Source organism: Monodon monoceros, unplaced genomic scaffold (genome assembly GCF_005190385.1).
Source record: "Monodon monoceros isolate NGI ecotype Baffin Bay Population unplaced genomic scaffold, NGI_Narwhal_1 Super_Scaffold_3, whole genome shotgun sequence".
NCBI classification, from domain to species: Eukaryota; Metazoa; Chordata; class Mammalia; order Artiodactyla; family Monodontidae; genus Monodon; species Monodon monoceros.
Genome location: NW_021703780.1, coordinates 14,889,914 through 14,916,970, shown reverse-complemented (window position 1 = coordinate 14,916,970; position 27,057 = coordinate 14,889,914). Strand labels below are relative to the sequence as shown.

Here is a 27,057-nt window from a genome sequence, read left to right as displayed (position 1 = left end):
CCTGGTATAAGTACTCAGTAAATGTTATCCATTAGTAGTATGTATATTTACATATAAAAATGTAACCACATGAATGACCAATAAACAACTGACACTACTGTTTATAAAATTCAATGAGTAAAAATATCTCATTTTTGTTTGTAATATTCCTCTCTATCTCACTGCATCTTCTTAGTTCCTGAATTTTGCTCTCTTATTATACTTTAAAAAGAACACTCATTCATTCCTTCTCAATAAAACCCAACAAATAAATCTCAGGCACACTGTCTAGTCACTACTGAATATAGGAATCCGGGTTAGATAGTCACTAATATCTTCCACTGGACAAATTTTATGAGTTCTCAAACTAGTCTAATAACAGCACAGTTAAAGAAACATTAAGAACCAAAAGTCTACAAGAAAAATAATGCATAAAACCATGAATGATTATCATATTAGTATTTTTTCAATTAAATTCGATAAGGAATGAAAAATGCTTAGTATAAGTACTCAACAGTGTATGGATCCTACAATTATCACACATCTCCTTCCCTGATCCATATTTACTACACACACATACACTTACACAAAACGATAGCATGAGAAATAAACAGGACATACCTATGGATAAGAAAATGGAAAGTGGAAAAGTGTTTTTATCTTAAGATATAAATCCCACATATATGATCTTAATCTTGGGGAAAAGCTTTAAAGGGCCTGTAGTCCTATTGTTTCACTATAAAGTGTAATCCTATTGTTTGCACTAACATTCATAAGTGCATTTTTCATGGATTATTAACATCACGTGTGAAGACTTTCAGTCTGCCATCTATAACAACTTTGAGAAATCTTGACACCGATGTTATGGATGGTTTTTCTTTGACTCAGTCTTCACTTTCTCAAAACCATTATGTTAGTTGTGAACAAATATACCTTACGCATATTTTGAAATGCATTACAGTTCTTTAACCATTAAAAAAAACTGCCATTAGTGCCACAGCACTCATTATACAGTTGGATAAAGAACTAATGATTTTAAAAGTACTACTGTCTACCTATACTTATACCCAGAGAAGGCTTTCTGGATCACATTTTCAAAATTTTGTCCAATCTAACCAATCTTTTTATGTAAAACATATATCCCACATTATTAATAAAATGGACCATGACTAAAGCATGTGTAAACATGTATACAGTATACATTAAGTATTGCAGCAAAAATATTTGAGTCTAATGTGGGGTTTAGGGACATAAATAAAATCAGGTTCATGCAACATTTGAAAGTGTTACCTGGGCAAGAAAGCACTCTCAAAAGAAAGCTCTCCCAAAAGAAAGCATAGATTCTGGAAATTTCATCAAACATTTTAACCCAATTGTATACTGAAAAACATGTATTTGATTGCAATGAAGAAATATGTAATTCAAGAAATGGTTAACAGGAAATGAAAACATTAGCTATAAAAGCCATTAAGAAATTTGTGTTGTCTGGGAAAAATATGATTGAAGATTTTTAGGGCAGTAATTTTGTCTCAGTTAATTATACAATTAACAGTTATGTACCTTCATCCTTTTTTTGACACTTACTGTAATCTCTGTATTTTCACTGTTGCTGGGTTCTTGGGGCTTAAAATAGAGGAAAAATATTTAAGTTGGAAGGACTACAGTTAATTGTGCTTTTAAATATAGTCTTAGAAATATGATCAAAAGTGTCATTAAAACAAATTAGTTTACTGGAAGTGCTTTCCCACCTGGTTCTTCAAATTAATAAACTCACCTAACGTTAAGTATGATCAATTTGTTTCAGGTTCAATATGACTTTATAGGCATATTTCTTCCTAATTTTAAATTCATAGCTTTGGTTTTCTTTCAATGTGACAAAAGAAAGAAAAAAATGGTTGGGGGGGCATAAATATATAGGTGAACATATCAATGTCTAGATTTCTACTTTAATAATTCCCAGGATTTTTTCAGAAGTAGCTTATTCAAAAAACTTTTTTAAAAGCCACAGAATTCATAAAAATATGAATCTAAAGAACTCCAGGTTGGAATAAAAATTTATAGTGGTGTTAGCATAATTTCTCAAAACTGGACAAAATACTAGAAACTTCTTCAGAGACAAAAAGAGCAAAAGTTTCCCTTTGGGCCACCTGAAATTCTACCCACAATAATCAAATTTTCCGAAATATGGATCCAGTTCAATTGCCCGAATGCTTTGTTGACTACTTTCTCTGCGTGGAAGATAATTATTAATGGTCATTTTCTCCTGTACCTCCTGACGAAACCGTCCCTCCCACTCGCTTTCCTTTTACTAAAATAGGTTTAAAAAAAAAAACACCAAAAAACCAACCAAAGTGTAAAAGCCTCGAGTTGTGTGTGCACAGGTGGAGTGACGGATCTCCCCAAAGGGAGTGGTCTATGGACGCCCGTACGCTCTCCCGAGGGAGGGCTGGGCCTCCAGCTGGCTAGGTTCCAGATCACGGAACCCCAACTCATTACAGCTGGGCCTGCCCATTCCTTCCTCTTTCACCTGCCGGCTGCTAGGCTGTTGACTAACAGCTACCGTAATCGGGCCGCCCCCTAGGGGTCCCAGGTCCCGGCGGAGTTACCCCAGAAACCTGGCAATGCCGATCGCGTCTCAACGCGTGGTCGCGGCGCCGCAGTCGAACTAATAACACCTGCGAGGCCGTGCCGGCTCCTCGGCGCCACGCTCTCGGCTGGGAAGAACAGCCAGGGAGTTCCTACTCCCGGACTGTAGGTCCCCCGCCTACTCCCCGCAGCAGGTACTCCCCAGGTGACAGGGCACTGACAGCCCCCAGGAGGGAGCCCCAACGTTCCCTGTGCCAGATGCAGCAGCCACGCTTTCTGAAAAGCTTTCTCGTCTCTTCTCCGAAGTCGAAGCAACAGCCTCTCCGGGCTCACCTTTGCGCTGGAGGCGTGCAAGGAGTCGCGGCGAGAAGGCACCGCTGTACAGAAAGGAAATATTGCGGGGAGGGGGGGTTAGGAGAAACCCGCAGCACCGCGATGAACCGGGGAACCCGGTCGCTGCAACACCCCAGCCCGGGAATTCCCCCTTTCTCAGGCTGGGATCCCCACCTCTCACCCCCTACCAATCCGGGGAAGGAGGTATAGCCCCGAGGGCACCGGTCCGCCTCCCACCCGGGCAAGGAGCGCTGCACAGGGGCAGGAGAGCGTGCACCCCGGCCAAGCTGCTTTGTGCAGAGCTGTCACCCGAAATCCGCCGCCGCCCTCACGCCCGCCCCCGGAGCCGCGTGCCCCCCACCTCAGAGCGCAGGCGAGACCTCGCGCGCCGCCCAGAGCTGCGGGCGCCTCTCCGAAGCCGCGCGCCGAGCGCACAAGACTGCAGGATCCGCGCAGCCAGCCGCAGCCCCCGCTCGGCCGCCGCCGCCGCTGCTTCCGCCCCTGTCACGACGTGACCCGGGGTGGGAGGAGCCGGCGGGAAGAGGGAGGAGTAGGGTCCCCGCCTTCGCCTTCGCCGCGCTACTCGCCCCGCCCTGGCCATTTCCGCCGCTGAGCAAGCCGGGGAGCGTGTGGAGGGGGGCGGGGTCTGTGCGCCACGGGAGGGGCGGGTCCGGGGGCGGGTCCAATAGCAGGGCTGAGCCTGGGGCTTAGGGACTCAGCCGGTGAGGCCCGCTGCAGCGCCAGAACCAGCAGCAGGCGACGGACAGCGCACAAGGTAGGCTCCGCCGGGTGCAGAGAGGGTGCGATGACCAATGGGACGTTTAGGTGTGAGTGTGTGATCGGATTCCGGAACGGGGCGTCCCAGCCATCCGCGCCCTGAAATGGGCTCAGGGAGCCGAGTGGGAACGGGGAATAACGAGATCAGGTAGTGAATGATCCTTCTGAGTCCATGGTTAAAGTGACCCCAAGGCATTGTCGGGTATTGTTGATTTTAAGAAAAGAGAAGTACTTGCCGGGACAGTGAGGGGAACTGGGATGCTGTAAATATTGTCTTGCTCCATGGTAATTGCATAGGTTGTATGCATGTATAAAAATTCACTGAGCCATACTCTTAAAATTTGTGCACTTTAGGGAAGTTATTCTTCAATTTACCAAAATTTTAAAATAAATCTAAAGCAGAAACATGCTTTTTGAAAAGGTGAGGAGGAAACCAGTCTTGGGAGTCCACCCAAGGAGAACTCGGGCGACCAAACTAGCACATCTGCTATTTCTGTGTATGGGTAAGAATGATTGTGAAATTTGCCTTTCCTGATGCTTATAATTTTGCACTTTTATCTTGCTTGTAGAAAGAAACTTTTTATTTCCCCAGAAAAGGATGTGGACAAGTTAAGTACAGGTTGAGAAGCTATGAGAACACCTAAGAAGTGATTAAGTTATATTCATGATGTTAAGTTATATTTCAAGTTTGTGTAAGAGGGGTAGAGTTGAACAATTCCAGGCTGCCCTGGCTTAGTGATAAAATTATGCTTCCCTTTTGTTTTAAGTAGAGAACTGTTTATGAAGGCTCAAGTTCAGGTTCCAAAGTTTCTGGCTGAATGTGGAAATGGGAAAACTGCAACTCTCTTTTGCTTTTCTGTACCCAATACATCAGATACTTCCCTCTGACCTCTCAGAAAACCCTGAGCATCACCTCTAGACATCATCAGGGCCTTGCAAAAGCCATTTGTTAACAAAAGTTTGCTGGGAAGTGAATTTGTGTTCCCAATTCCAAGAGAGGTGCCTTCTCCTTAAATCCTAAGCACACTGAAGCCAAGTTTTGCCATAAAGGGAACTTTTCCTTGAATAACTGCTTTTCCATGAATAATGATTCATGGATGAATCATTAAATTAACTCCACCAATAGCCTGCTAGTGTAATCCAAACTAAATTAGTTTCACTAATGACTCAAAGGATAAGTTACAACTATTGTGTTGTATCGTCCTCACATGACAAATTTCACGTTGAAAGGACAGACATTTTCCTCATACCTTCAGGTAGATTTGCAGTTATGTACACATGTCCTTTTTTCTCAGTTCGCTTTGTAAAAGGGGGGAAAAAAAGGAACAAGGAATGTTGCTCATCAACCAGTTATACTAAGGGTTAAAACACAACCCCCTGCAGAGGGTTATGTACCCCAGGCGATTTAGGACTTCTGGAGGGAAAATAAGGGTGAGGCATTCTGGGTTTTGTATAAATGGCCCCTAGATAGCATGCCTCAGGGAGAATTTCAATGGCCCCAGATTCTTGCATCTTCTTGTACATAGAAATCACTAAAATCATTAACTTGAGGTATCTGTTCTTTGTGATTAAAAGTAATCTTTTGGGCTTCCCTGGTGGCGCAGTGGTTGAGAGTCCGCCTGCCGATGCAGGGGACACGGGTTCGTGCCCCGGTCCGGGAAGATCCCACATGCCGCGGAGCGGCTGGGCCCGTGAGCCATGGCCGCTGAGCCTGCGCGTCCGGAGCCTGTTGCTCCGCAACGGGAGAGGCCACAACAGTGAGAGGCCCGCGTACCGCAAAAAAACAAAAACAAAAAAACAAAAACAACAACAAAACAAAAAGTAATCTTTTACCAAAATGTATGCTAGACTACATGTTTTTCCTAGTCAAAAAAAAAAAAAAAAATCTTATACATGTGGAACATATGTATTTGGAGCAGTTCCTCAGAGGTATCTGAAAGGCTCTCTCCCAGGCTATCATCCTCAGTAAGGTCCCCGAATAAAATTGAAACTCACAACTCTTATGTTGCGTGTTTTTCTTTAGGTCAACGCCTTTGTGTGCATTTTCCCATACCAAAAAAAAAAAGCTATAAGAAAATTATTTGAAAATGCAAACTTGTAGGGTAGAGAAGGGATATTGAATCTGCGCATCTACTTTTGCTTGCTCCTGAAACTCCACCAAAACAACAGTAGGATTTTTAAAGACATAAAGGGAAGACAGAAGAGAAGATAAAAGCAATAAAAATTTGAAACTAGAAAGCAGATGGACGAGTGATAAAGGATTTTGCAGACTGAAGAAAGCTAAATTCTAAACCAGCAATGGGGAAAGCCAATAAGCAATCCTATTTGCATTATAGAATCCCCCAATGCTCAGGAATTAGCGGCACCAGGTACCTCAGGGAGATGGAAGGGTATGGTTGAAATTAGGAGGATTGCTTGAAATTCTGGTTCCTAAAAGGCTAAGTCTGCAGATCCCTTTCCCAATTCCCTGCAACCAAGTATCTCTTCTTCACCACACCAGCAGACTTTGGGGGGTTTATTCCCTGGAGAGGGTACAGTCTTTGGACTGGGAAGATACAGTTCACAGTTGGGGATGGGAGTACCATACTGAAAATATGGGGATTAATTGAACACAGGCAAACTGAATGCTGGGGCCCTTTCCCACTTTTATCCTTTTCTCGTGTGAGTATAGAACCATAGTCCCAAGGACTCAAACTTTCAACAGGAATTGGGAAGTCCATCTATGGAAAGTCTGATGAGTCCAAAGAGAATAAAGATAATGACATCTAAGTTTCCAAATAATACCTATTCATATTATCCTACAGAGAAGCTTACAGTCAATAAGCCCCATCCACAAACTTAAACTTATAATCAGCTTTTTGGTATTTACTCTTAAATGTGAGTAGATAATAAGAATTGCTAGGAATTTGAGGACAGTCACTAGTTTGAAAGATAGAAGACAAAACCAACAGAAAAAAATGACGCAGTAACAGACCATGCAGGTAAATAAGAGAAAATATTATATACATTCTATACATGAAGTAACGACAAAATAAAATGAAAAGAGAACATCAGAAACAAAAAGGAGCTCTTGAGAATTAAAGACTTGAGAGCAGAAAAGAAAAACTAAATAGCAAGGTAGAAAGATAAAAATAAGGTGGGCTGTCAGAAAATAGGACAAAACGATGAAGAGTTGGAAAATAGAAAAAAATATGAGAAATTTAGAGCATTGGGTCAAGAGCTTCTACAACCATAAAAAGGGGTCCGAGAAAGAGAAATAGAAAAAAAGGATCAAAATCATCATCTGAATAATTCAAGAATTTTTCCATAATTGAAGGATATGAGCTTCCAGATTAAAAGAAGTCAGCCAGATGGATGAAAGCAGACCCAGGATAAGGCATAGAATTATGAAATTGCAAAAACTAAGGGGCAAAGAAAAGCTTTGAGAGAGAGAAAAATATTGGCCACATGGAAAATATCAAGATCCAAATGTCTTTGAATTTAAGCAGTAACTCTACAAGCTAGATGACAAGGGAATGATTTCTTCAGAATTGTGAGAGAAAATGTTTTCTAACTAAGAATTCTTACCCAGCAAAACTATACATCGAGGATGGGGAATAAATAGTGTGAAGACATTTTCTACATGCAAAATTGCCAAAAGCCTTTTCTCCCATGCACTCTTTCTCAGAAAGCTGCCAAAGGTTGTATTTTACCAGTATAAGGGTGGTAACCAAAGAAAAGGAAAATGGCCAATAAAGGAAACAGGAGATTCATCAAAAGATAAGAAGGAAGGCTCCAGGATGGTGGTAGATAAAGATCACAGAAGGCTAGCTGTGTACCAGGAGAAGACAGCATCCAGGTCAGAAGGTTATTCTCTGAGATGACGTTGATAGGATATCTAATAAGCCAAGAGATTGAGAGTGTATTGACAGGAGATTGGGAGAACTTAGAGTTGAATTAGTAATAAATATATGGAAATTTTATAAATGAAAAAGCCAGATAGTTATTAACTACAGAATAAAAAGTTGTACAGAAAAGGAAAAGTAATCATAGAATTCTATATGGCTTACCTGTGAATAGTATTTACCTAGTCCTAATAATGTGAACTTGAAATGCTTAATCACAAATATGCTATATCTATATGGAAAGGATAGGAAAAATGAGAAGGTGGTGTGTGTGTGTTGGGAAGTTGAAAGAGGACTAAATGCTTATCTTTTCTAGATGCTTCCTAGAAATAAAAAATTAAGAAGATACAAAATAAGCATGCTATTTGAGTTATATTTTGAGTTATATTTCAAGATTCAGCTAAAAGAGTTAAAGATGTTTGTCTCATTGGAAATGGGGACTGCTGCTTTCATAGCTCTGTTGAACTCTGAATTGTGTGCATTATAACATTGATTAAAAAAATAAGTAAACATTAAAGGAAATTTTAAAAATTGAAGAGTGAGATGCTAGGAAAGATTCTAAGCTTACAAAAGTTATAATGCCTGTTTTTTTTTTTTGCCCTGTCTCTTTTTTTTAAACTTAAATTCTTTTACTCTAAGATGTAATTCAATTTATTTAAAGATCTTTCCTATTGTGTATTATGAGATATGCCTCTACCATCAGATTCACTGAAAAGTAATTTTTTGTATAGCTTTTCCGTGAATATTGAAATATTTTTAAATAAGCCATACTGCTGGGACTTCCCTGGTGGCACAGTGGTTAAGAATCCGCCTGCCAATGCAGGGGACACGGGTTCAAGCCCTGATCTGGAAGATCCCACATGCCGCGGAGCAACTAAGCCCATGTGCCACAACTACTGAGCCTGCGCTCTAGGGCCCGCGAGCCACAACTACTGAAGCCTGCGCGCCTAGAGCCCGTGCTCCGCAACAAGAGAAGCCACTGCAGTGAGAAGCCCGCGCACCGCAATGAAGAGTAGCCCCTGCTCGCTGCAACTAGAGAAAGCCCGCGCACAGCAACGAAGAACCAACACAGCTAAAAATAAATAAATTAATTAATTAAAAAGTAAAATGAAAGCTGTACTGCTGAGAATAATAGGTTTTTTCTTCATTCATCAATAGAATTGAAATGCACTTAAGTGACAACCTTGCAAACATTTTCCACTTAGGCATTGGAGACATTTGTTTCTGAGTCAAAGCTATCTACAAAACCATGGCTAATACAGGAGCAGTACTTGATGCTGAAGAGAACCCCAACACTGAGGTACAGAAAAACCGAGTGCTGACTCTGGAAGAATGGCAAGAGAAGTGGGTGAATCACAAAATTGCATTTCACCAAGAACGAGGACATCAGTAAGAAATGTTTATGTTTCTTTATATCAAATGTTGGTCTATAACAGAAATGCTCTATCAGAAACTGACTTTGGAAATAGAAATAATAATATAGATATCCATTATTTGATTTTAAGATGCACATTTTTAGATTTTCACATTGGAGCATCCCTGAAATCAGGATGCATCTGTGGCATGTCATAGGTGAATTGGCAGTGATATTTCTTCTCATGGAGTATAAGTAATGGTGTGACTTACAGTTGATGACATCTTAGATTTATGAAATATGTCCTTTTTTTAATCCCCTATAACATTTATTTGTTGGGCATACATGTTTATACATATGCAGATGCTCAGGTTATATTAATGCTGGCATCTCTTTATGCTGAAAAGTGGTGGTGTTCTGACTTTGCTTTCCAATAGCATGTGTTCAAATGTTAAAGTATTATCTATATGGTGGAAGAAGAGAAGTTGAGAGAAATTAATCAGTGAGCTGAATGCTAAGCAATGTAATAGTAGTAGTAGTAGTGGGCTTTGAAGCAGCAGCAATAAAGATGGGTCAGTGCTGAGTAGAGTGGCCACGACAGATGTTCCTTCTTCCAGGCAGCCACCCTGACTGCCCAGGGGACATCATTATTATTATTACATTTGCACACTAAGTAGTAGTTGGGGTATCATCCTAGAACCATTGTATGAGTTATCTCTGTCATGTAGCTGGCCTTAGAAGACACACACACACACACACACACATATACATTTTCAAAACATATCAAACAAGGAAAAAATATTTTTTTATGTTTAATTACTAATCAGGAAAGCCCCAGGTTTGAGTCACATTAACTGCTTGCCAGTTACCTGACTGAGCAAGTTGCTTAACCTTCCCGTTTCTTCATGTATAAACTGGAGATTTTAATGAATAATGTTACCTACTTCATAAAGTTGTTGGGAAATATTAAGTGAGGTAATACATGAAATGTACTTAGCATTGTAAAATTGTAGTCCTTTCCTCTGTGTCTTGGGCTAATTAAAACAAACAATTTTTTTTTTCCTCCCCAGGCTATTAAAGAAGCATTTGGATACTTTCCTTAAAGGCGCGAAAGAACTGAGGGTATTTTTTCCTCTTTGTGGAAAAGCAGTTGAGATGAAATGGTATGAGCAGATAAGCATGAACGTACTTTCTTGTCTTGATGGTAAACACTTTGGGTGAATAATAGGATGTAAGTTTAAAAAATTCCATTCTCAGGAAATGCACAGGGATTCTATATTTTTAGTAGACTAATACTGATGGGTTCATAGAGGTAATACTCTCAAACAGGAAGACAGTGCAGAAACAGAGGGGAGAACTAGTCTTTCTGTATTGAGTTTCTAAGCAAAAGAATTAGTCTACAACCAAAGTGGTGGGGGAGGCAGAGGATGGGACTAGCCTTCCCTCTTAAATTTCCTTCATCTTTGTGGTGGTTTAGTTTTTGTAGGTGGTTTTGGAATGTAACTAAGTTAATTTTAGGTATTTTAAATAGAGGTGGACAGAAAAGCTCAAAATGAATTACAGCTTTTTGGCAAAACCGTGTATAGTCCACAGTTCAGCTCAACTCTCCCGTCCCTCTACGAGCACATAGGAGGTTTTGTTTTCATGAATCATTGCTAATAAAACCAGTGATAAAGAAAGTATTTCTTGTGAGTAATTCTCTCTTGTGAGAATTCACTTTAATTCACAAGCCACTGTCACTATGGGTTACCCTAAAGTCACAAACCTGGCAATCGTTTCCTATACAGAATTTGTTGTAATGATAATGTACAGAGGCTATCGTACATGCCAAGACATAAGCTTGTATAAGCTTGAACGTTGAGAACTTTGATCGTCAAGCAGGAAAGAAAAATAAAATATATGAAAATGATTAGTAAATGAAAAATATGGTAACTTAAAAATGCTCTCTGCCCTACATAAATACAGGTGGGCAAACTACAGAACATGTGTGCATTGGGAGTGGATTTCTGAGCGGGGATGGTGGCATTTTTGCAGCCAGGCCCCTGCTCCCTCAACTTGTAGCTGAGAGCATTTGTGAGTGGCTGCTGTGGCTTAAGATTCTAGGGTGGCCACGAAATTGAGAACATTATATCCTAACCAACTCACTGAAGCAGAAGAAAGAATTACTTTGCAAACTACCTGCAAGAAAAACATTAACTCTATGAGCAGATTGTCTTATTGCTGTGTCATAAGTGATAACAATCTAGTTCTAGCAGAGGCTTTGATACAAGGTTAGAAAATGGTATTATGAAACAGCCAATTAAATGTGATTGTTGAAGATTTAGGGTCTAAAGTCCTTTGTAATAAAAATGCCAGAACTAAGCTACTGTAATTGTATAAAAGTTATTATATTAGAGGATTTTTCACTTATGTAACAAATTTGTGTATTAAGGTCTATACAGATATCAGATGTGAATAGATAAACTGTGAGCTGAAGCCCAAAAGCATTAACATAAAATGTTTAAGACATTTCCTTAGGTTTTGGGTTTCTTTTAGGACAATATATTCCAGTAGAATCCAGCCTATGCCAGTCTATAGTAGGCTATGGTTCATTTTTCCATATGTTGAGTAGAAGTAAAAATCCATGCAGCTGGTTTGGGTAACTTTTTTGTTTATATTTTATAACTTCAAAAAATGTATGGAGAATAAAAAAAAATATTCCATGTATGTTAACTTACAAATTTCCCAGGAAATGTGAAAGATAAGTTATTAATATGTATGTTTTAGAACTATAAACAGTTCATGTTCTGACCACATTGAAAGTGTGTCCTCTTGTGTAGGGAATAGGTACCATCAGTTCTGCTATTATTCAATTGTTTTGAAAATGCTAATTGCATTCTAACTCCACTAATACATTAAGGAACAATTTGAGCATGGTTTGAATTTCACATCTGCTTATATGTAATTTTGTCTGCAAGAAACATGAGGTGAAACACCCAGCTCTACTAAACCGTGTATAAATAGACAAAATGCACCCATGCACAAACCTCAACTATCTCCCCGATACCTCAGTTCACCTCGGTGTGCTGTGAGCCACTTGCTCCCATCCACAGCCAGTGTTGGAACTTTCCACGGCTGCCAATAATCCCCCTTCCGTTACTTTACAATAACTTAAAAGCTGCAGCCCTTCCAACGCCTACAAGTCTACAAGTAAACTTCAGGTCTCTCTCAAGGTAAAGTGCCATGTTGTAGTATTTATATTTTGTAACCATTTAACATGTAAAACTGTGCCACCATGTCTATTAGGTTCTTGTCTTTTTTCTTTTTAATGTGGCACTAAGTTTTTTTTTTCTTAAGTACTATTTAATCCATTTTATTTCTAAATACTGTTTAATTACATATTATTGAGAAAATCCTGATTCACAGAGATGAGTTATGGCAAACGTGCAGCAGCTTTTTCTTAAAAAAAAAAAAACCTTTTTAAAAATTAAGGTATAATTGATATACAACATTATGTTAGTTTTAGGTGTACAATATAATGATTTGATATTTGTATATACATATATTGCGAAATGATCACCCCAATAAATCTAGTTAATCAATACATAGTTACAGAACTACATAGTGTTGTGTGTGATAAGAACTTTTAAAATCTACTCTCTTAGCAACTTTCAAATATGCAATACAATGCTACTAACTATAGTTACCATGTTGTACATTACATCCCCATGACTTATTTATTTTATAACTGAAAATTTGTACCTTTTGACTTCCTTCACCCATTTCACCCATTGCTCACCCCCAGCCTCTGGCAACTACCAATCTGGTCTCTGTATCTATGAGCTTGTTTCTGGTTTTTGTTTTCTTTTGATTCCACATATAAGTGAGATTATAAGCTGTTTGTCTGTGTCTGACTCATTTCACTTAGCATAATGCCCTCAGAGTCCATCTATGTTGTCATAAATGGCAAGATTTCAGTTGTTTATGGCTGAATATACTCCATTAGGACAAAGTTGTTCAATGTGTACTCCAGCCCCCATTTTCCCCATAAGCCTCGTGATTTTTACTGCATGATTTTGCATGGTGTGTGATTTTTAAAAATGCATATGTTGGGCTTCCCTGGTGGAGCAGTGGTTGAGAGTCCACCTGCCGATGCAGGAGACACGGGTTCGTGCCCCGGTCCGGGAAGATCCCACATGCCGCGGAGCGGCTGGGCCCGTGAGCCATGGCCGCTGAGCCCGCGCGTCCGGAGCCTGTGCTCCGCAATGGGAGACGCCACAGCAGTGAGAGGCCCGCGTACCGCAAAAAAAAAAAAAGCATATGTTGCATAACTGACTTATGTGTTTATTTAATGTAACATAAAATCAATACTGTACCTGGGTATTTGTGCCACTAGTGCTGTTTTCTTTGAAGTCTAAGATCCCAAGACTGAATTCTGTAATTATAAACCTTACCAGAAAAATACTGGTAAGCTTTTGCGTATGGTAATCAAATAAATTTTTGGATAGGGTTTAGTGTAAGTGGAAATTATAAGATTATTATAGAAGTGGATGATAATGTCCTAGAGTGCTCCAGTACGGTATCTACCAGCCCCATGTGGCTGTTTAAACTAAGTCACACGAGCCACATCTCAAGGGCTCAATAGCCTATGTGGTTAGTGGCTGCTGGATTGGACAACAGGTATAGATTTTTCCATCATCACTGAAAGTTTTAATGGACAGAGCTGATTTAGAGAACTTGAAAGGCATATCTAATTCATAGGATGCTTTTAAATCAGAAACTCTTCCAGTCAAATCCATTTGTAGTAAATCAACATGTTAAGGTATAATTTTCCAAACTCTTAAATTTTTCCTAAGGTCATATAAATCATTTTTTCAGAATTCCACATAGCATAAGGTTTGAGAATATATAGATCCACTTTCTGTGTATCTACATGTTCTGTGAAACGTTGTTGAGTCTGAATTCAAATAAATCCCTTAAAATTAAGGAAAATGTATGCTTATTGGTACATATCCTTTTACTTAGTACGGTATTTGAAATAAAAATTTAAGTGTAATTATATGATTTTATGCAGGTTTGCAGACCGAGGACACAGTGTAGTTGGTGTGGAAATCAGTGAACTTGGGATACGGGAATTTTTTATGGAGCAGAATCTTTCTTACTCAGAAGAACAAATTATGGAAATTCCTGGAGCCAAAGTATTCAAGGTGTGTTTTGATTTTGGTAAATAGTTATTTCCATGCCCCCAGAAGAAGGTTTTTCTCAGCATGAGTAAGTGAGGATACTATACAAGTGTCAGATGACCCCACTTTATCACCAGATTCACCTGGATATTATACAGTGTAAGGAGCATAAAAAGATAGACAGTAGCTAGGTGTGAACATATATATATAAAAGCCAAGGTCAAAGCTTATTTGTCGTGATTTTGGTTTGGGTTTGTTTGATTTTTAATATATAAACAGGTGTTTCTGAGAACCTGTCTTGTGCCACACCCTGCATAAGACACTGAAGAGATGAAAACACAGTCCCTGCCCTAAAGAATCGCTTAGCTTAGGAGAGAAGAGAAACAAAGGAGGCTGTTTGTCATACATGGAGCGAAGTGTAATGACACGGGGTATTAAGGGAACAGCGAGGAATGTTTCCTAACCCAGCCTGGGGGAGCTTCCTGAAGTGTGGTGACAGATAGGGCTAGGACAGGCAGAGAGTCAGGTCATCCAGTCCAGATGTCCTGTAAAGCTGGTACCTGAACGTGACACAGCCAGATTTTCTTTTGTAACCGACCACCCTTGTGGCCTCAAGGGAAGTGAGCTTGAAGGGCAGTAGCCTCCTGGCAAAGAGACCCGATAGGAGGTTGTGAGCAGTGGTCCAGGAAAGAGATCCTGAAGGGCTGCACCGCGAGAGTGATGGGGCACTTAGAGGAACAGATAGATTAAAATGATGTTTAGGGTGTCAAACTGGGAGGATTTAATGATTAATTGAGTGGGAATCCAGGGGGTGGTGAGTTCACATTTCCAGCTCAGATGACTGGTTGGATAGCAGAGAATAAAGGAGAAGCAAGTTGAAGAGCAGAGAAAATGAGTTTTGTTCTGGAGGTGAGTTTAAAAGACCTGTGGCATGATGAAGGGATAACTGGCAAATGTCTCTGAAGCGTGCGCCAAGCATTTGGGCTGGAAATGATAGATTTGGGAGTTGTCCTCCTCCTGTGACCAGAATGATCCAGTGGAACTGCTTCACTAGCTTGGGGTAATAATGTGGAAATAAACAGAGACCACCCAAATGAGAACAAGCAGAGGCTGTCAATTCAGAGGGAGTCGCCAAATGAATTTGTCAGAGGCTCAAAGCCTGGCGGGGGCGTAGGAAAGCTTTCTAGATAAAAATGCGAAGCCTTCTGGCGCTGTTGGCTAACTAGAAGCGGCATCCCTTGTGATTGGTTTGGGAAGCGTATTTGATTTTGAGCTAGAAGAGGCGTAGGGGTGGAGGGAAGGCGTAAAAATCAGGGAGGCTGGCAGTCACTGACCACGTCCTGCAAGGCTGTGGTTAGGCTTCCCTGGCTAGTTGATGCAGAGGTTATGGGTCTGAGCTCTTACCAGATGTGGTCTGGCCACCATCCGTCTGTACATTCGGTCTCTCGCAAAGCACTCTCTTTTCTAGATATTGAAATTAATTGCTCAGGTCACTAGGAAACTTGATAGGACTTTATTTTATAGCTTCCTCCCACTCCATTCTGAGATCATCTAAGAATTGCTGTTTGCTCAGTCCGGAGAGGCTAGCCCTCTTCCAGACTCCTTGGAGGAAGTGGTTCTCAGCCCTGGTGGCACATTTGAAATTATCTATAGATCTTTTAAAATTCCTAGTGCCAAGGCCTTGCCTCCAGCTAATTCAGTCAGAACCTCTAGAGATGGGGCCTGGCATCAGGTCTATTTAAAGCTCCTGGGGGATTCCAGTCTGCAGCCAAGGTTAAGATTCACGGGCTGTTCTCCCTGCCTCCCGACCCCTTCCTCTCAGGGCTGACCCCCACTGTGCTTCCAGACTGGTCTTCAAAGGCCCACCCACCTCTGTTGCACCTTATTTCAGAATAAAATCCAACATTTTCACATCCTGAAGTACATCTCCTACCCTGCTCCTCCCCCCACCTCCCAGACTTCTCACCTCCCACACCCGTGATGTCAGCAGATGCATCCAGCCAGTTCTTCGGCCACCTTTTGTTCCGCCTTTCCTGGTGCTTGGGCAGTGAGTTCCCTGCTCCATCTACTGTGTTCCCACAGTTCTGGGCACACAACCAGAACAGTATAGCCCATTCTGTACCGTGATGGTTCTTTGTTCCCGCACCTCTCTGCTCCACCAGGCTGTCCTCACTGGGGTCAGAGACTGTCAAATTCACTGCAGTATCTAGAACTTGGGCTAGTCCTGTCTACGAGGTGCTCAGGAAATAAATGCTCATCAGTCAGTGAATGGACAGTCAGTGAATGGGGAGTCAATACAACTGCACTTTTCATGAGTAACTTGGTTTTTTTTGTTTTTTTTTTGCGGTACGCGGGCCTCTCACTGTTGTGGCCTCTCCCATTGCGGAGCACAGGCTCCAGACGCGCAGGTTCAGCGGCCATGGCTCACAGGCCCAGCCGCTCCGCGGCATGTGGGATCCTCCCGGACCGGGGCACGAACCCGTGTCCCCTGCATCGGCAGGCGGACTCCCAACCACTGCGCCACCAGGGAAGCCCTTCATGAGTAACTTTTAAAATGCCTGCCCTTTCTCTCTCAGTCTGCCTGGTAATTGATTGATGTGTATACTTGTCATTAGGGGGTCAAAATATTAGGATTTTGCTAAAGTAAACATTGCTAAAATATAACAAGCTCCAAAATGAGTAATAGTTAACTGATCTTCAGGATTAACCAATCTGATTTTCCTTTTTGAGTTGATCCAAAAGAACCCCATATAGGTTTTTAATTTTAAAAAGTCCCATTAAAAATTATTTTCAGTAAAATTGTATTTTATTTTCAGTTATAAAAATATTTGCATAGGTTGCAAGGTGCAGGAAGTGAGGGGGGAAAGATGGAGAGGAATTCACCAAAATGATTAAAATCACTGTGCTCAGAGGGTGGCATGCAGGTTTTTTCTTTATTCTATAAATTCTCTGCAGCATGGTCCATATTTATTTCAAAATTAAAAAAATAAAAATTTATATTTTTTATAGATTAGTGTTTTTTAAAAATAATGTTATTTATTTATTTGGCTGCATCGGGTCTTAGTTGCGGCATGCAGGATCTTTAGTTGCAGCACGTGAACTCTTAGTTGCGGCATGTGGGATCTAGTTCCCTGACCAGGGATCGAACCCGGGCCCCCTGCACTGGGAGCGTGGAGTCTTAGCCACTGGACCACCAGGGAAGTCCCCCCAAAATAAAAATTTAAAGTAAGATGTCTAAAAAAATTGTTTGCCGTGAAATTATGTTCTTTATGTTTAATTACACATTCTTTCTCTACCACCCATGTGCTGCTTTGCCCCTGTTTTTTTTCCCTTGACCATTCAAGTACCTCCTAGTTAAGTGGAATTTGTTTTTCTTGACTTTTTCATTGCAGAGTTCTTCAGGGAACATCTCATTGTACTGTTGCAGTCTTTTTGATCTTCCCAGGTAGGACTGATGTCTACCTCTGCACTTTTAAAAACTTGAGTGTTTGCTAGGCAATGCTGGGGTGGGCTGAGGGTCTTTTTATCACTCCCATTCCCTTGTAGTAGCACCCATGAAGCACTGATTTGAGTCTCTGTTCTGCAGTTATTTTTAACTGCAGCCTGTATGTCTGCACACTTGATATCTTTGCCCTTGGGTAGCTGCTAGGCTCTGGAAAAATTATTATACCCTAGGAAGGTAGGGAAAAGGAGGGGAGAGCAAGAAAGTGTCTTCCACTTCACACCTGTGTCTGTAACAGAAATGCATTTCAGGGTGTGGACGGAGGTGAGAGCTCATCTCCTAAAAGTCCCTGATACCTGTTCCAGGGGCTGGGAGGAGAGTTGTCTCAAACTGTCCCTTGTTCCTCCTTTGTGCCCCCAAGTCCAAGCTGCTGCCACCAGCTCCTAGATCTAGGAGGAGATGGACAGCTACACACACACACACACACACACACACACACACACACACACACACACACCAGCACATCCCTAGAGACTCTGAGGAAAAGCAGATGTGAGATCCCAGTTCCTTAACAGCTGGTGAGGTTCTGACATGTGCCATGGGGAACACTGTCTTGTTAAAGATTTTATTTTTCTTACATAAATTTTTTTATCTTTTTCTTTCTGGTAGAGCAAATATTGGCAAATTTGACAGAATTTGGGATAGAGGAGCGTTAGTCGCTATTAATCCAGGTGATCGCAAACGGTTAGTGATTTGGCTCCTTTAATTATGTTGTTTTTTCCCCCTTTTTTAGCCTCCTTAATTTGCTATATTGTACTTTTTCTGGTTTCCAGAAGATTACTAGACTTCTGCTGGTTTGAAATAGCTTATTGTATTTGGAATTAGAAGACCTATATCCAATAGCATCTTGGTCTAAAAAGTATAGGATTTGGCCACGGGGACATGGGTGCAAGGCTTGTGGCTCTGTCACTTCTAAGCTGTATTGCCCTGGTCAAAGAAGTCAACTTCTCTACACCTTAGTTTACTCCTCTGCAAAACTGTAATTTTCCGACTAATACCACCCTCACCACCTCCACTGAGAGTACCAGGTAATACTTGTTCACTCCTTGCCATGTGCCAGGCTTTCTTAAAATACCTTATGTGAAACAACACAATTTATCCACCAAGCAACGCTGTGAGGTATTACGCTATCATTATTCCCATTTTACAGAGGAGGAAACTAAGGTCAAAGAGGTTAAGTTACTTGTCCAAAGTGCGGCAGCAAGTACGTGACAGAATTGAGATTAAAACCCAAGGACTTTGGCTTTAAAGTCACGCCCATGACTAGGCCCCCTCACACGGTTGTTGTGGGAATGGAAAGAAATAACACGTGTAACAAGTGCTGTGTTGACCCTAAATGACTGTTTAAATATTAGCTGCTATTGTATTAGAGCTTTTGGTCTAGATATTTTGGGTGAGCATTCTTTTGTACCTGGTCTTATTAGAAAATAAAATTAAAATATGCGAAAGTATACTGAGTAAAATGTGACCCCTCCTGTGTACTTTCCAACCCAAATATCATTCACAGCCTTACTTGGGTGTAACACATAAATACTGAATTACTTCGTTGTATGGAGGCAGACTCAACATATCAGCAAAATGAAATTTCTCTTTTTAAAAATGAATTGTTTGGGACTTCCCTGGCAGTCCAGTGGTTAAGACTCCAAGCTTCCATGGCAGGGGGCGCAGGGGGTTCAATACCTGGTTGGGGAACTAGGATCCCGCATGCTGCACGCGGGCCAAAAAAAAAAAGAATTGTTTGGTGAGTAAGGCTTGTTGCCAAACCTAATCTTATTTTAATTAGACATTGCCACATCCTCTTTTTTTTTTTTTTTTTTAAAGATTTAATTTTATTTATTTTTGGCTGCACTGGGTCTTCGTTGATGCACAAGGGCTTTCTCTAGTTGTGGCAAGCGGGGGCTACTCTTTGTTGTGGTGCGCGGGCTTCTCCTTGCGGTGGCTTCTCTTGTTATGGTGCACGGGCTCTAGAGCTCAGGCTCAGTAGTTGTGATGCACGGGCTTAGTTGCTCCGTGGCATGTGGGATCTTCCCGGACCAGGGCTCGAACCCATGTCCCCTGCATTGGCAGGCGGATTCTTAACCACTGCATCACCAGGGAAGTTCCACATCTTCTTAATATATATTTTCCTCTGGTGATAATTCACACCCCTTTTTCCCTTTTCTTTCTGACACCTTCCTCCTTTCTCTCTTCTCTGGGACCCTCACCTTCCTCACATGCCTAGAAGTCATCATTCCCGGAGGGACCATCCTCAGCACGGCTGTGCTGTCCTCTCTCCTGTACTTGCTCCTTCAAAGATTGCTTCAGTTCTCCTATTACTTTCGTTCTGGTATTCAACAAATACACATTAAGTTCCTACTATGTCTAAATACACATGATGTTGGGGAAATAACTGAACAAGTCACGCATGGTATTGGCCCTTGTTGTTTCTGTATTTCCAGCTCTGTTCTTTCTCCTAAACACCCACATCCCATATCCAGTGTCTGCTCGGCATTTCCCTGTGACATCAGTGTCCGTCATCAACTCAAAAGTACCACCTGTGACTTCTGCGTCTCCATAAAACACCACATTTATACACTAAACTCAGTTCTGCTGAGTCTCTAAGATCGTAGGTGTTCCCCGCTTCCTAAGGTTGTCTACCCTCTTCCTCGAGGTTAGTCTCTCTGCAGGCTTTGGTTGCGTCACTCAGATCCCCAAGGCAGTGGGGAGCAAACCTGAAATCACAAAGCTCGCTCTACAGACCGTGCACCTTGTGTTCAGTTATTTCTCCACCATCTGGCTTAATTTTTATAGATAATGATATCATCTGGCATAATAATAAATATAAATATATGTATATGTATATAAAATTTTAGCACATAGTAGGAGCTTAATAAATATTTGTTGAGTAAATGAGTGAAAACAAACCTGACTCAAAGCAAGGAAAATATACTGTTTCCCACCAGCCACCATTGCCTCCTCTCTCCTAGAAATAAAGGCCATCTAAGTGGCCTCTGAACTGTTTAGTTCATGGTAAGAAAGAGCCATGAGGCCCCTCCAGAGCTCTTGGAGAATCTAATTCTAGTTTGGTCACAGACTCTGTCTTCCTGGTCCCCCTATTCTCTTTCCTCCCCTTCCAGGCGTGTGTGTGTGTGTGTGTGTGTGTGTGTGTGTGTGTGTCTTGTCACAGCCCCAAGAATGCCTTGGCCTTTGTTTCCGGAATAACTGCTTATTTTGAGCCATTAGGAAGATAAATGACTTTATCTTAGCATTTACAGTACTTAGTGCTTTTTCCCAGTCCTGCCATCACTACGGCGTGTCTCCTGCTGAGATTACACATGGGCGAGAACGGATGTGGTTTCTGCTGTGACTCTCAGGTTTCTTGCCTACCATCAATCATACCTCTCATTTTTCTGAATTTTTTGACGCTGGTTGACAGAGAAAGTCCGCATTCCAAGAGGAAGGATGCCTGTGAGTCCTCTGAAACCCTGCCAAACCTGTCTGACTGATCACTTCATCGGGACAGCAAGTCCCTCCTTTCTTAAGAAGAATCTAAAGTTAAAAAGTAAAGGTTTCTGCTCAGAAGTTTGCTTAGGTCTGGTTCTTTCACTTGCAAGGAAGAGTGACCAGCTCAAGCCAGCTCAAGTTTTAAGGGAGTTTATGTTGAGGATGCTAACGGAATAAGCTACTGACCCGAGCATTTACCACGTACCAGGCAGTGTTCTAAGCACTTTATGTGTGTGCACTCATTGAATTCTCACAACCACCTGTGAGTTGGTTACTAGTTTTATCCCCATTTTACAGATGAGAAAACTGAGGCACAGAGGGGTTAAGACTTTGTCAAGCTTACATAGCCCATAAGTGGAGGGGCTGGACTTTGAGCTCGGGGACCTTGCAGAGTCCGTACTCCTAAACCCCATGCAGGACAGCCTCCCTGATTTCTCCCAGAGCTCTGGACAGGGATGGCAGCACAGCCGGACCCCGTGGAAAGAGCCAAGGCTCCTCACTCAGAGCTGTGCAGCTCGTCCACCTCTATCTGTCTGTCTGTCTCTCATGGCCTCTTACCTCCCTGTGCATGCCTCCTCTGCCCTCCTACCTCAGCACTCAGCTTCCTCTGCTCCAGCCTCCACCCAGCACAGAAACTCCAGCGTTTGGTCCAATGACCACAGCGAACTAGCAGCTCCTCTTTGGATCTCTTAACTCAGTTTCCCAGTGGAGTCATCTGATTGGTCCAACTTCTCATTCTGTACCAGACCCAGGTCTGGCTCCTGGTCTGTCTGCTGATGGGCCCTGTTAGGGCAGGTCCCCGCTCTGAACCCATCAGACACGGCTGGGAAGTGGCATCACCTGCTCCTCAGGACACCTACTCCAAAGGATAGTCGCCATAGCACTCAGGGTTTATGCCACCCGTGCAGAACTGTAATGTCATAGTACCTTGAATTTTGGCTTGTTTATTAGTCTTATCTCTCTCCAACTAAAGAGAGGAAAGGGACTGTGTTTTGTACCTCTTACTCGCGCCCCCGGTGATGACCCCGTCATCCAGGATATTTGTTAAGCTGCAGCATCCCAGGCCCCACAGCAAACCTACTGACTCAGTCTTGAGAAGAATGAAGCTCGAGCATCTCTTCTTCCAGCAGGTGCCCAGGTAATCTTGATACCAGCCTGGTCTAGGAACCACTGCCCCAAAGCTGGCAGTTCTTCAGGAAATATACGTTCAAAGCTGATGAGCCTCCGGGGACCACATCACGTTGGAAGGAGCCTCTGTTCTGCTTAATTTGACATCTTCTGGTCTGATGGGCTCCAGAGCCAGGCCTCCTTTGGGTTCCCATCCTTCGCTATTTCCCGGCTTAGGCAGGTAACGTCATTTGCTGAGCCCATTTCTAGCTTTTTAGAATGAGAATCTACTTCATGTGATTTTTTAGGAGAGTTAAACTCAGTAATAGGGATGAAAGGAAAAGCTGGCTTCCCTCCCTGCCTCTCGTTCTTTGTAAAGAAATGTAACACATGCCTTTCAATGTTCTTTTCAGCTATGCAGATACAATGTTGTCCCTAACAAGAACTGGGTTTCAGTACCTCTTGTCTGTTTTTTCTTACGATCCAACTAAACATGCAGGTAAAGTTTCTTGTTCTTTCTTCCAGTTGCCTTGTTTCATGATTTAATTCTATGACTTGGATAGCATTATTTTCTCCTGTGAGGCATACTGCTGATATACACGCAGTCTGTGTCATCCATGGTGGTGGGGATGGGATGTATTGGGCTGATGCCTACAAATACATCCTCATAGGAGGATGGGGTGAGACGTGGACGTGGGGAGGTAGGGGTGTGCAGGAAAATCTCTAAACTATTGCTGTTTTTAATTTCTGGAACTTTATAATTTATTGCATTTTAAAAATAACTGTATTTGTTTTGAACGTGTAGAAGGGATGTTTTCTTCTGGATTCATTTAAATGTGTTTGAACATTACAGCGTGACCTTTTTTCTTTTAACATCTTTATTGGAGTATAATTGCTTTACAATGGCGTGTTAGTTTCTGCTTTATAACAAAGTGAATCAGCTATACATATACATATATCCCCATATCTCCTCCCTCTTGCGTCTCCCTCCCACCCTCCCTATCTCACCCCTCTAGGTGGACACAAAGCACCGAGCTGATCTCCCTGTGCTATGTGGCTGCTTCCCACTAGCTATCTGTTTTACATTTGGTACTGTATATGTGTCCATGCCACTCTCTCACCTTGTCCCAGCTTACCCTTCCCCCTCGCTGTGTCCTCAAGTCCATTCTCTATGTCTGCGTCTTTATTCCTGTCCTGCCCCTAGGTTCTTCAGAACCATTTTATTTTAGATTCCATATATATGTGTTAGCACACGGTATTTGTTTTTCTCTTTCTGACTTACTTCACTCTGTATGACAGTCTCTAGGTCCATCCTTCTCACTACAAATAACTCAATTTCGTTCCTTTTTATGGCTGAGTAATATTCCATTGTATATATGTGCCACATCTTCTTTATCCATTCATCTGTCGATGGACACTTAGGTTGCTTCCATGTCCTAGCTATTGTAAATAGAGCTGCAATGAACATTGTGGTACATGACTCTTTTTGAATTATGGTTTTCTCAGGGTATATGCCCAGTAGTGGGATTGCTGGGTTGTATGATAGTTCTATTTTTAGTTTTATCAGGAACCTCCATACTGTTCTCCATAGTGGCTGTATCAATTTACATTCCCACCAACAGTGCAAGAGGGTTCCCTTTTCTCCACACCCTCTCCAGCATTTATTGTTTGTAGATTTTTTGATGATGGCCATTCATTCTGACTGGTGTGAGATGATATCTCATTGTGGTTTTGATTTGCATTTCTCTAATGATTAATGATGTGGAGCATTCTTTCATGTGTTTGTTGGCAATCTGTATATCTTCTTTGGAGAAATGTCTACTTAGGTCTTCTGCCCATTGTTGGATTGGGTTGTTTGTTTTTTTGATATTGAGCTGCCTGAGCTGCTTGTAAATTTTGGAGATTAATCCTTTGTCAGTTGCTTCATTTGCAAATATTTTCTCCCATTCTGAGGGTTGTGTTTGTGTCTTATTTATGGTTTCCTTTGCTGTGCAAAAGCTTTTAAGTTTCATTAGGTCCCATTTGTTGATTTTTGTTTTTATTTCCATTCCTCGAGGAGGTGGGTCAAAAAGGATCTTGCTGTGATTTATGTCATAGAGTGTTCTGCCTATGTTTTCCTCTAAGAGTTTGATAGTGTCTGGCCTTACATTTAGGTCTTTAATCCATTTTGAGTTTATTCTTGTGTATGGTGTTAGGGAGTGTTCTAATTTCATTCTTTTACATGTAGCTGTCCAGTTTTCCCAGCACCACTTATTGAAGAGGCTGTCTTTTCTCCATTGTATATTCTTGCCTCCTTTATCAAAATTAATGTGACCATATGTGCCTAGGTTTATCTCTGGGCTTTCTATCCTGTTCCATTGATCTATATTTCTGTTTTTGTGCCAGTACCATATTGTCTTGATTACTGTAGCTTTGTAGTATAGTCTGAAGTCAGGGAGCCTGATTCCTCCAGCTCCATTTTTCTTCCTCAAGATTGTTTTGGCTATTTGGGGTCTTTTGTGTTTCCATACAAATAGTGAAATTGTTTGTTCTAGTTCTGTGAAAAATGCCAGCGGTAGTTTGATAGGGATTGCATTGAATCTGTAGATTGCTTTGGGTAGTAGAGTCATTTTCACAATGTTGATTCTTCCGATCAAAGAACATGGTATATCTCTCCATCTATTTGTATCATCTTTAATTTCTTTCATCAGTGTCTTATAGTTTTCTGCATACAGGTCTTTTGTCTCCTTATGTAGGTTTATTCCTAGGTATTTTATTCTTTTTGTTGCAAAGCCTGATCTTTAAGTCGTGGCTTTTCAGGAAGAAGTGAAAACGAAGTACATACACTTTTAATTTGTAAAAATACCCTATTTGATTTTTAATTGAGCCTTTTTAAAAAAGTGCTTTGTTTTATAAATATCTGTGTTAGTATTTTTTTCTGTTTGAATAAGTCAGATCTTAAAAACTCATTAAAAGATGAGACCTAGTGTCCATAATTAAGTCTGGGACAATCAGATGGAAATAGAAAATAAAGGAAACAGATGTCAACTCTGTGAATGTGATGTAAGTTCCCTTCCTGAACAGTAGGCCTAAGGAAGGGCCTGTAGGAAGAAGACAGAACAGCCCTTGTCTGGGGTGGAGGCTAAGAATTCCCTTCTAGGAAGGGGCAGAAGCTATTTCTTCTAAAGTAAATGGCCCACAGAAAAGTGGGCAGAGTTTGTAGGATGAGGGTAAGTGAAGGAGTGGTAGAAAATCTCTACCCTGGAAGCAGGAAGCCCCAAGGAAATTTGTTCATGAACTCCACTCTGATTTTCCTGTTCCCAAGTTCCAGCTGACTCAGCCATCTCATGTAAGCTGGAGATGGGCATCTAACATTACCAGTCCCCTCAGTAAGCCAGTCTTTGGTATCAGATGTGCAAAACAAGAAGCAGAAGAACCTGTCACATCCTCACCTATTTGGATAATTGAGTTACGTATGGAATGTGTATACCAAGGTCATTGGAAATAAGCTGAGAAGTGGGCCCTGAGAATTTATTTCTCTTTACAATTAGATCTATTAGAATTTATTCTTCACCATGTTTCTTTTTTACTTAGGTCCACCATTTTACGTTCCAGATGCTGAAATTAAAACATTGTTTGGTAAGTTACAGACATGTGCTGTAACTTTTGAAATAAAGTCAACAGTTAACTGTTTTGAGCTATTAGCAAACTATTAATATCTAGAAGTATATAAAATTTAAAAGTCAGAAGCCAGTTAATTGGAGACTATTATATCCAAAAAAGGAACCCATCTCTGTAATAGGACTTTTTAGCTAAATGGTATGCTTATGTTAAAGACATCTGAATTCTTCTAGAGAGATGGTATGTTTATTTTAGCTCTTAGGAGTTATAAGTGATAATAACAATTCAGAGCGCAGAAAATTTACCCTTAATATTTATTTCCCCATGTTCGTTAAAAAGAAAGAAAAGATCTTCAGTGCACACTCTTTTAAAAATCATCTGATATGTTTTTAGAACTGGTTGCATTCTTCATAAAGTTTTAACTTGTCACACTTTGTTTTTGTTTCAGGTTCAGTGTGCAATATTCATTGTCTGGAGAAGGTTGATGCTTTTGAAGAAGGACATAAAAGTTGGGGAATTGACTACATTATTGAAAAGTTATATCTATTTATAGAAAAGTAAATGAGATGTAAATAGAAGCAAGTAATATCAACATGTTTTTGAGCAATTGAAAATTGTGCTAAGGCATGAAAATATAATAGGTGACTTTTGGAAAAAAATTCTTCACAAATCACATCACAGATCTTTGCTCAAAAATGCTTATAACTTTTTAGGAAAAAAAACATGTACTTTGGAAAAGAGACTGTGATTGGGGGGCGAACGATTATACCTGTGTGTCTTACTTACAGATTGCAAGAATTTTTTACAATCAGCATGTATTACTTGTATAATTAAAGAATAAAAGAAAAATATAATGCATATAACTTAAATATAATAGACAGAAACATTGGCATTCTTTATGAAATTTAGAACCATTGAGTAAATGTAACACTTTAATGGGGTCCAAGGTAAAAGATAATGGTCTAAGACATTATATAAACATTAATTTTTACTGTAAACCCTCATATTGTACTCAATCCTAGCACTCCTTTTCACATTTTTTTCTCCTTATATAATTTTATATATGACAGAATGAAGAAATAAACTTTTAAATTAATGAAATTAACCAATCTATATGGAAAAAATATTTTTCCCAAACTGTAAAAAGAAATTATTTTTAAAAGTTGTTTTCTGTGTTTGGCAGTTTTTTGTTTCTCGTAATTTAATCTTGTTTAAATGATAGTCTTACGAAGTGCAGTGTACTTAGGGCTGGATTCATGTCTGTTCATTATGAAAGTTTAGATTCAAAAC

At 40.8% G+C, this 27,057-nt stretch overlaps 2 protein-coding genes across 6 annotated transcripts in view; one reads left to right on the top strand and one right to left on the bottom strand.

Annotated features, from left to right (window-relative positions):
- Positions 1 to 3,368, bottom strand: part of KDM1B (lysine demethylase 1B) — a 55,234-nt gene extending 51,866 nt beyond the window's left edge. For 2 of the 3 annotated variants that reach the window (XM_029243742.1, XM_029243744.1), the window contains exons 1-3: positions 3,260 to 3,368; positions 2,899 to 2,942; positions 1,564 to 1,602 (exon numbers count right to left, since the gene is read on the bottom strand). The gene's annotated coding sequence lies outside the window, so the exon portion shown is untranslated. The remainder of the gene's footprint in view (positions 1 to 1,563; positions 1,603 to 2,898; positions 2,943 to 3,259) is intronic. The other variant, XM_029243743.1, reaches the window with a different exon arrangement.
- A 290-nt stretch (positions 3,369 to 3,658) lies between these two features.
- Positions 3,659 to 26,932, top strand: TPMT (thiopurine S-methyltransferase). 3 transcript variants are annotated; one of them, XM_029243244.1, is made up of 9 exons: positions 3,659 to 3,698; positions 8,765 to 8,948; positions 9,984 to 10,076; positions 13,967 to 14,099; positions 17,468 to 17,520; positions 18,187 to 18,261; positions 22,581 to 22,666; positions 25,741 to 25,785; positions 26,216 to 26,932. In XM_029243244.1, the coding sequence occupies exons 2-9, from the start codon at positions 8,809 to 8,811 to the stop codon at positions 26,326 to 26,328; spliced, it is 738 nt and encodes a 245-aa protein (XP_029099077.1). In that variant the 5' UTR covers positions 3,659 to 3,698; positions 8,765 to 8,808; the 3' UTR covers positions 26,329 to 26,932. The 3 variants fall into 3 exon arrangements, with proteins under 3 accessions (XP_029099077.1, XP_029099078.1, XP_029099079.1); XM_029243245.1 differs by lacking the exon at positions 3,659 to 3,698 and adding an exon at positions 25,870 to 25,871 and having other exon boundaries at positions 8,763 to 8,948; positions 25,741 to 25,789; positions 26,222 to 26,783; XM_029243246.1 differs by lacking the exons at positions 3,659 to 3,698; positions 25,741 to 25,785 and having other exon boundaries at positions 8,793 to 8,948; positions 26,216 to 26,783.
- The last annotated feature ends 125 nt before the right edge of the window (positions 26,933 to 27,057 follow it).

Coding starts and splice junctions, on each gene's coding strand:
- TPMT (XM_029243244.1), top strand. CDS start 8,809: ATGGCTAATACAGGAGCAGTACTTGATGCTGAAGAGAACCCCAACACT. Junction 8,949..9,983: donor CACCAAGAACGAGGACATCA/GTAAGAAATGTT, acceptor TTTCCTCCCCAG/GCTATTAAAGAAGCATTTGG. Junction 17,521..18,186: donor AGTCTTTTTGATCTTCCCAG/GTAGGACTGATG, acceptor TCTTTCTGGTAG/AGCAAATATTGGCAAATTTG.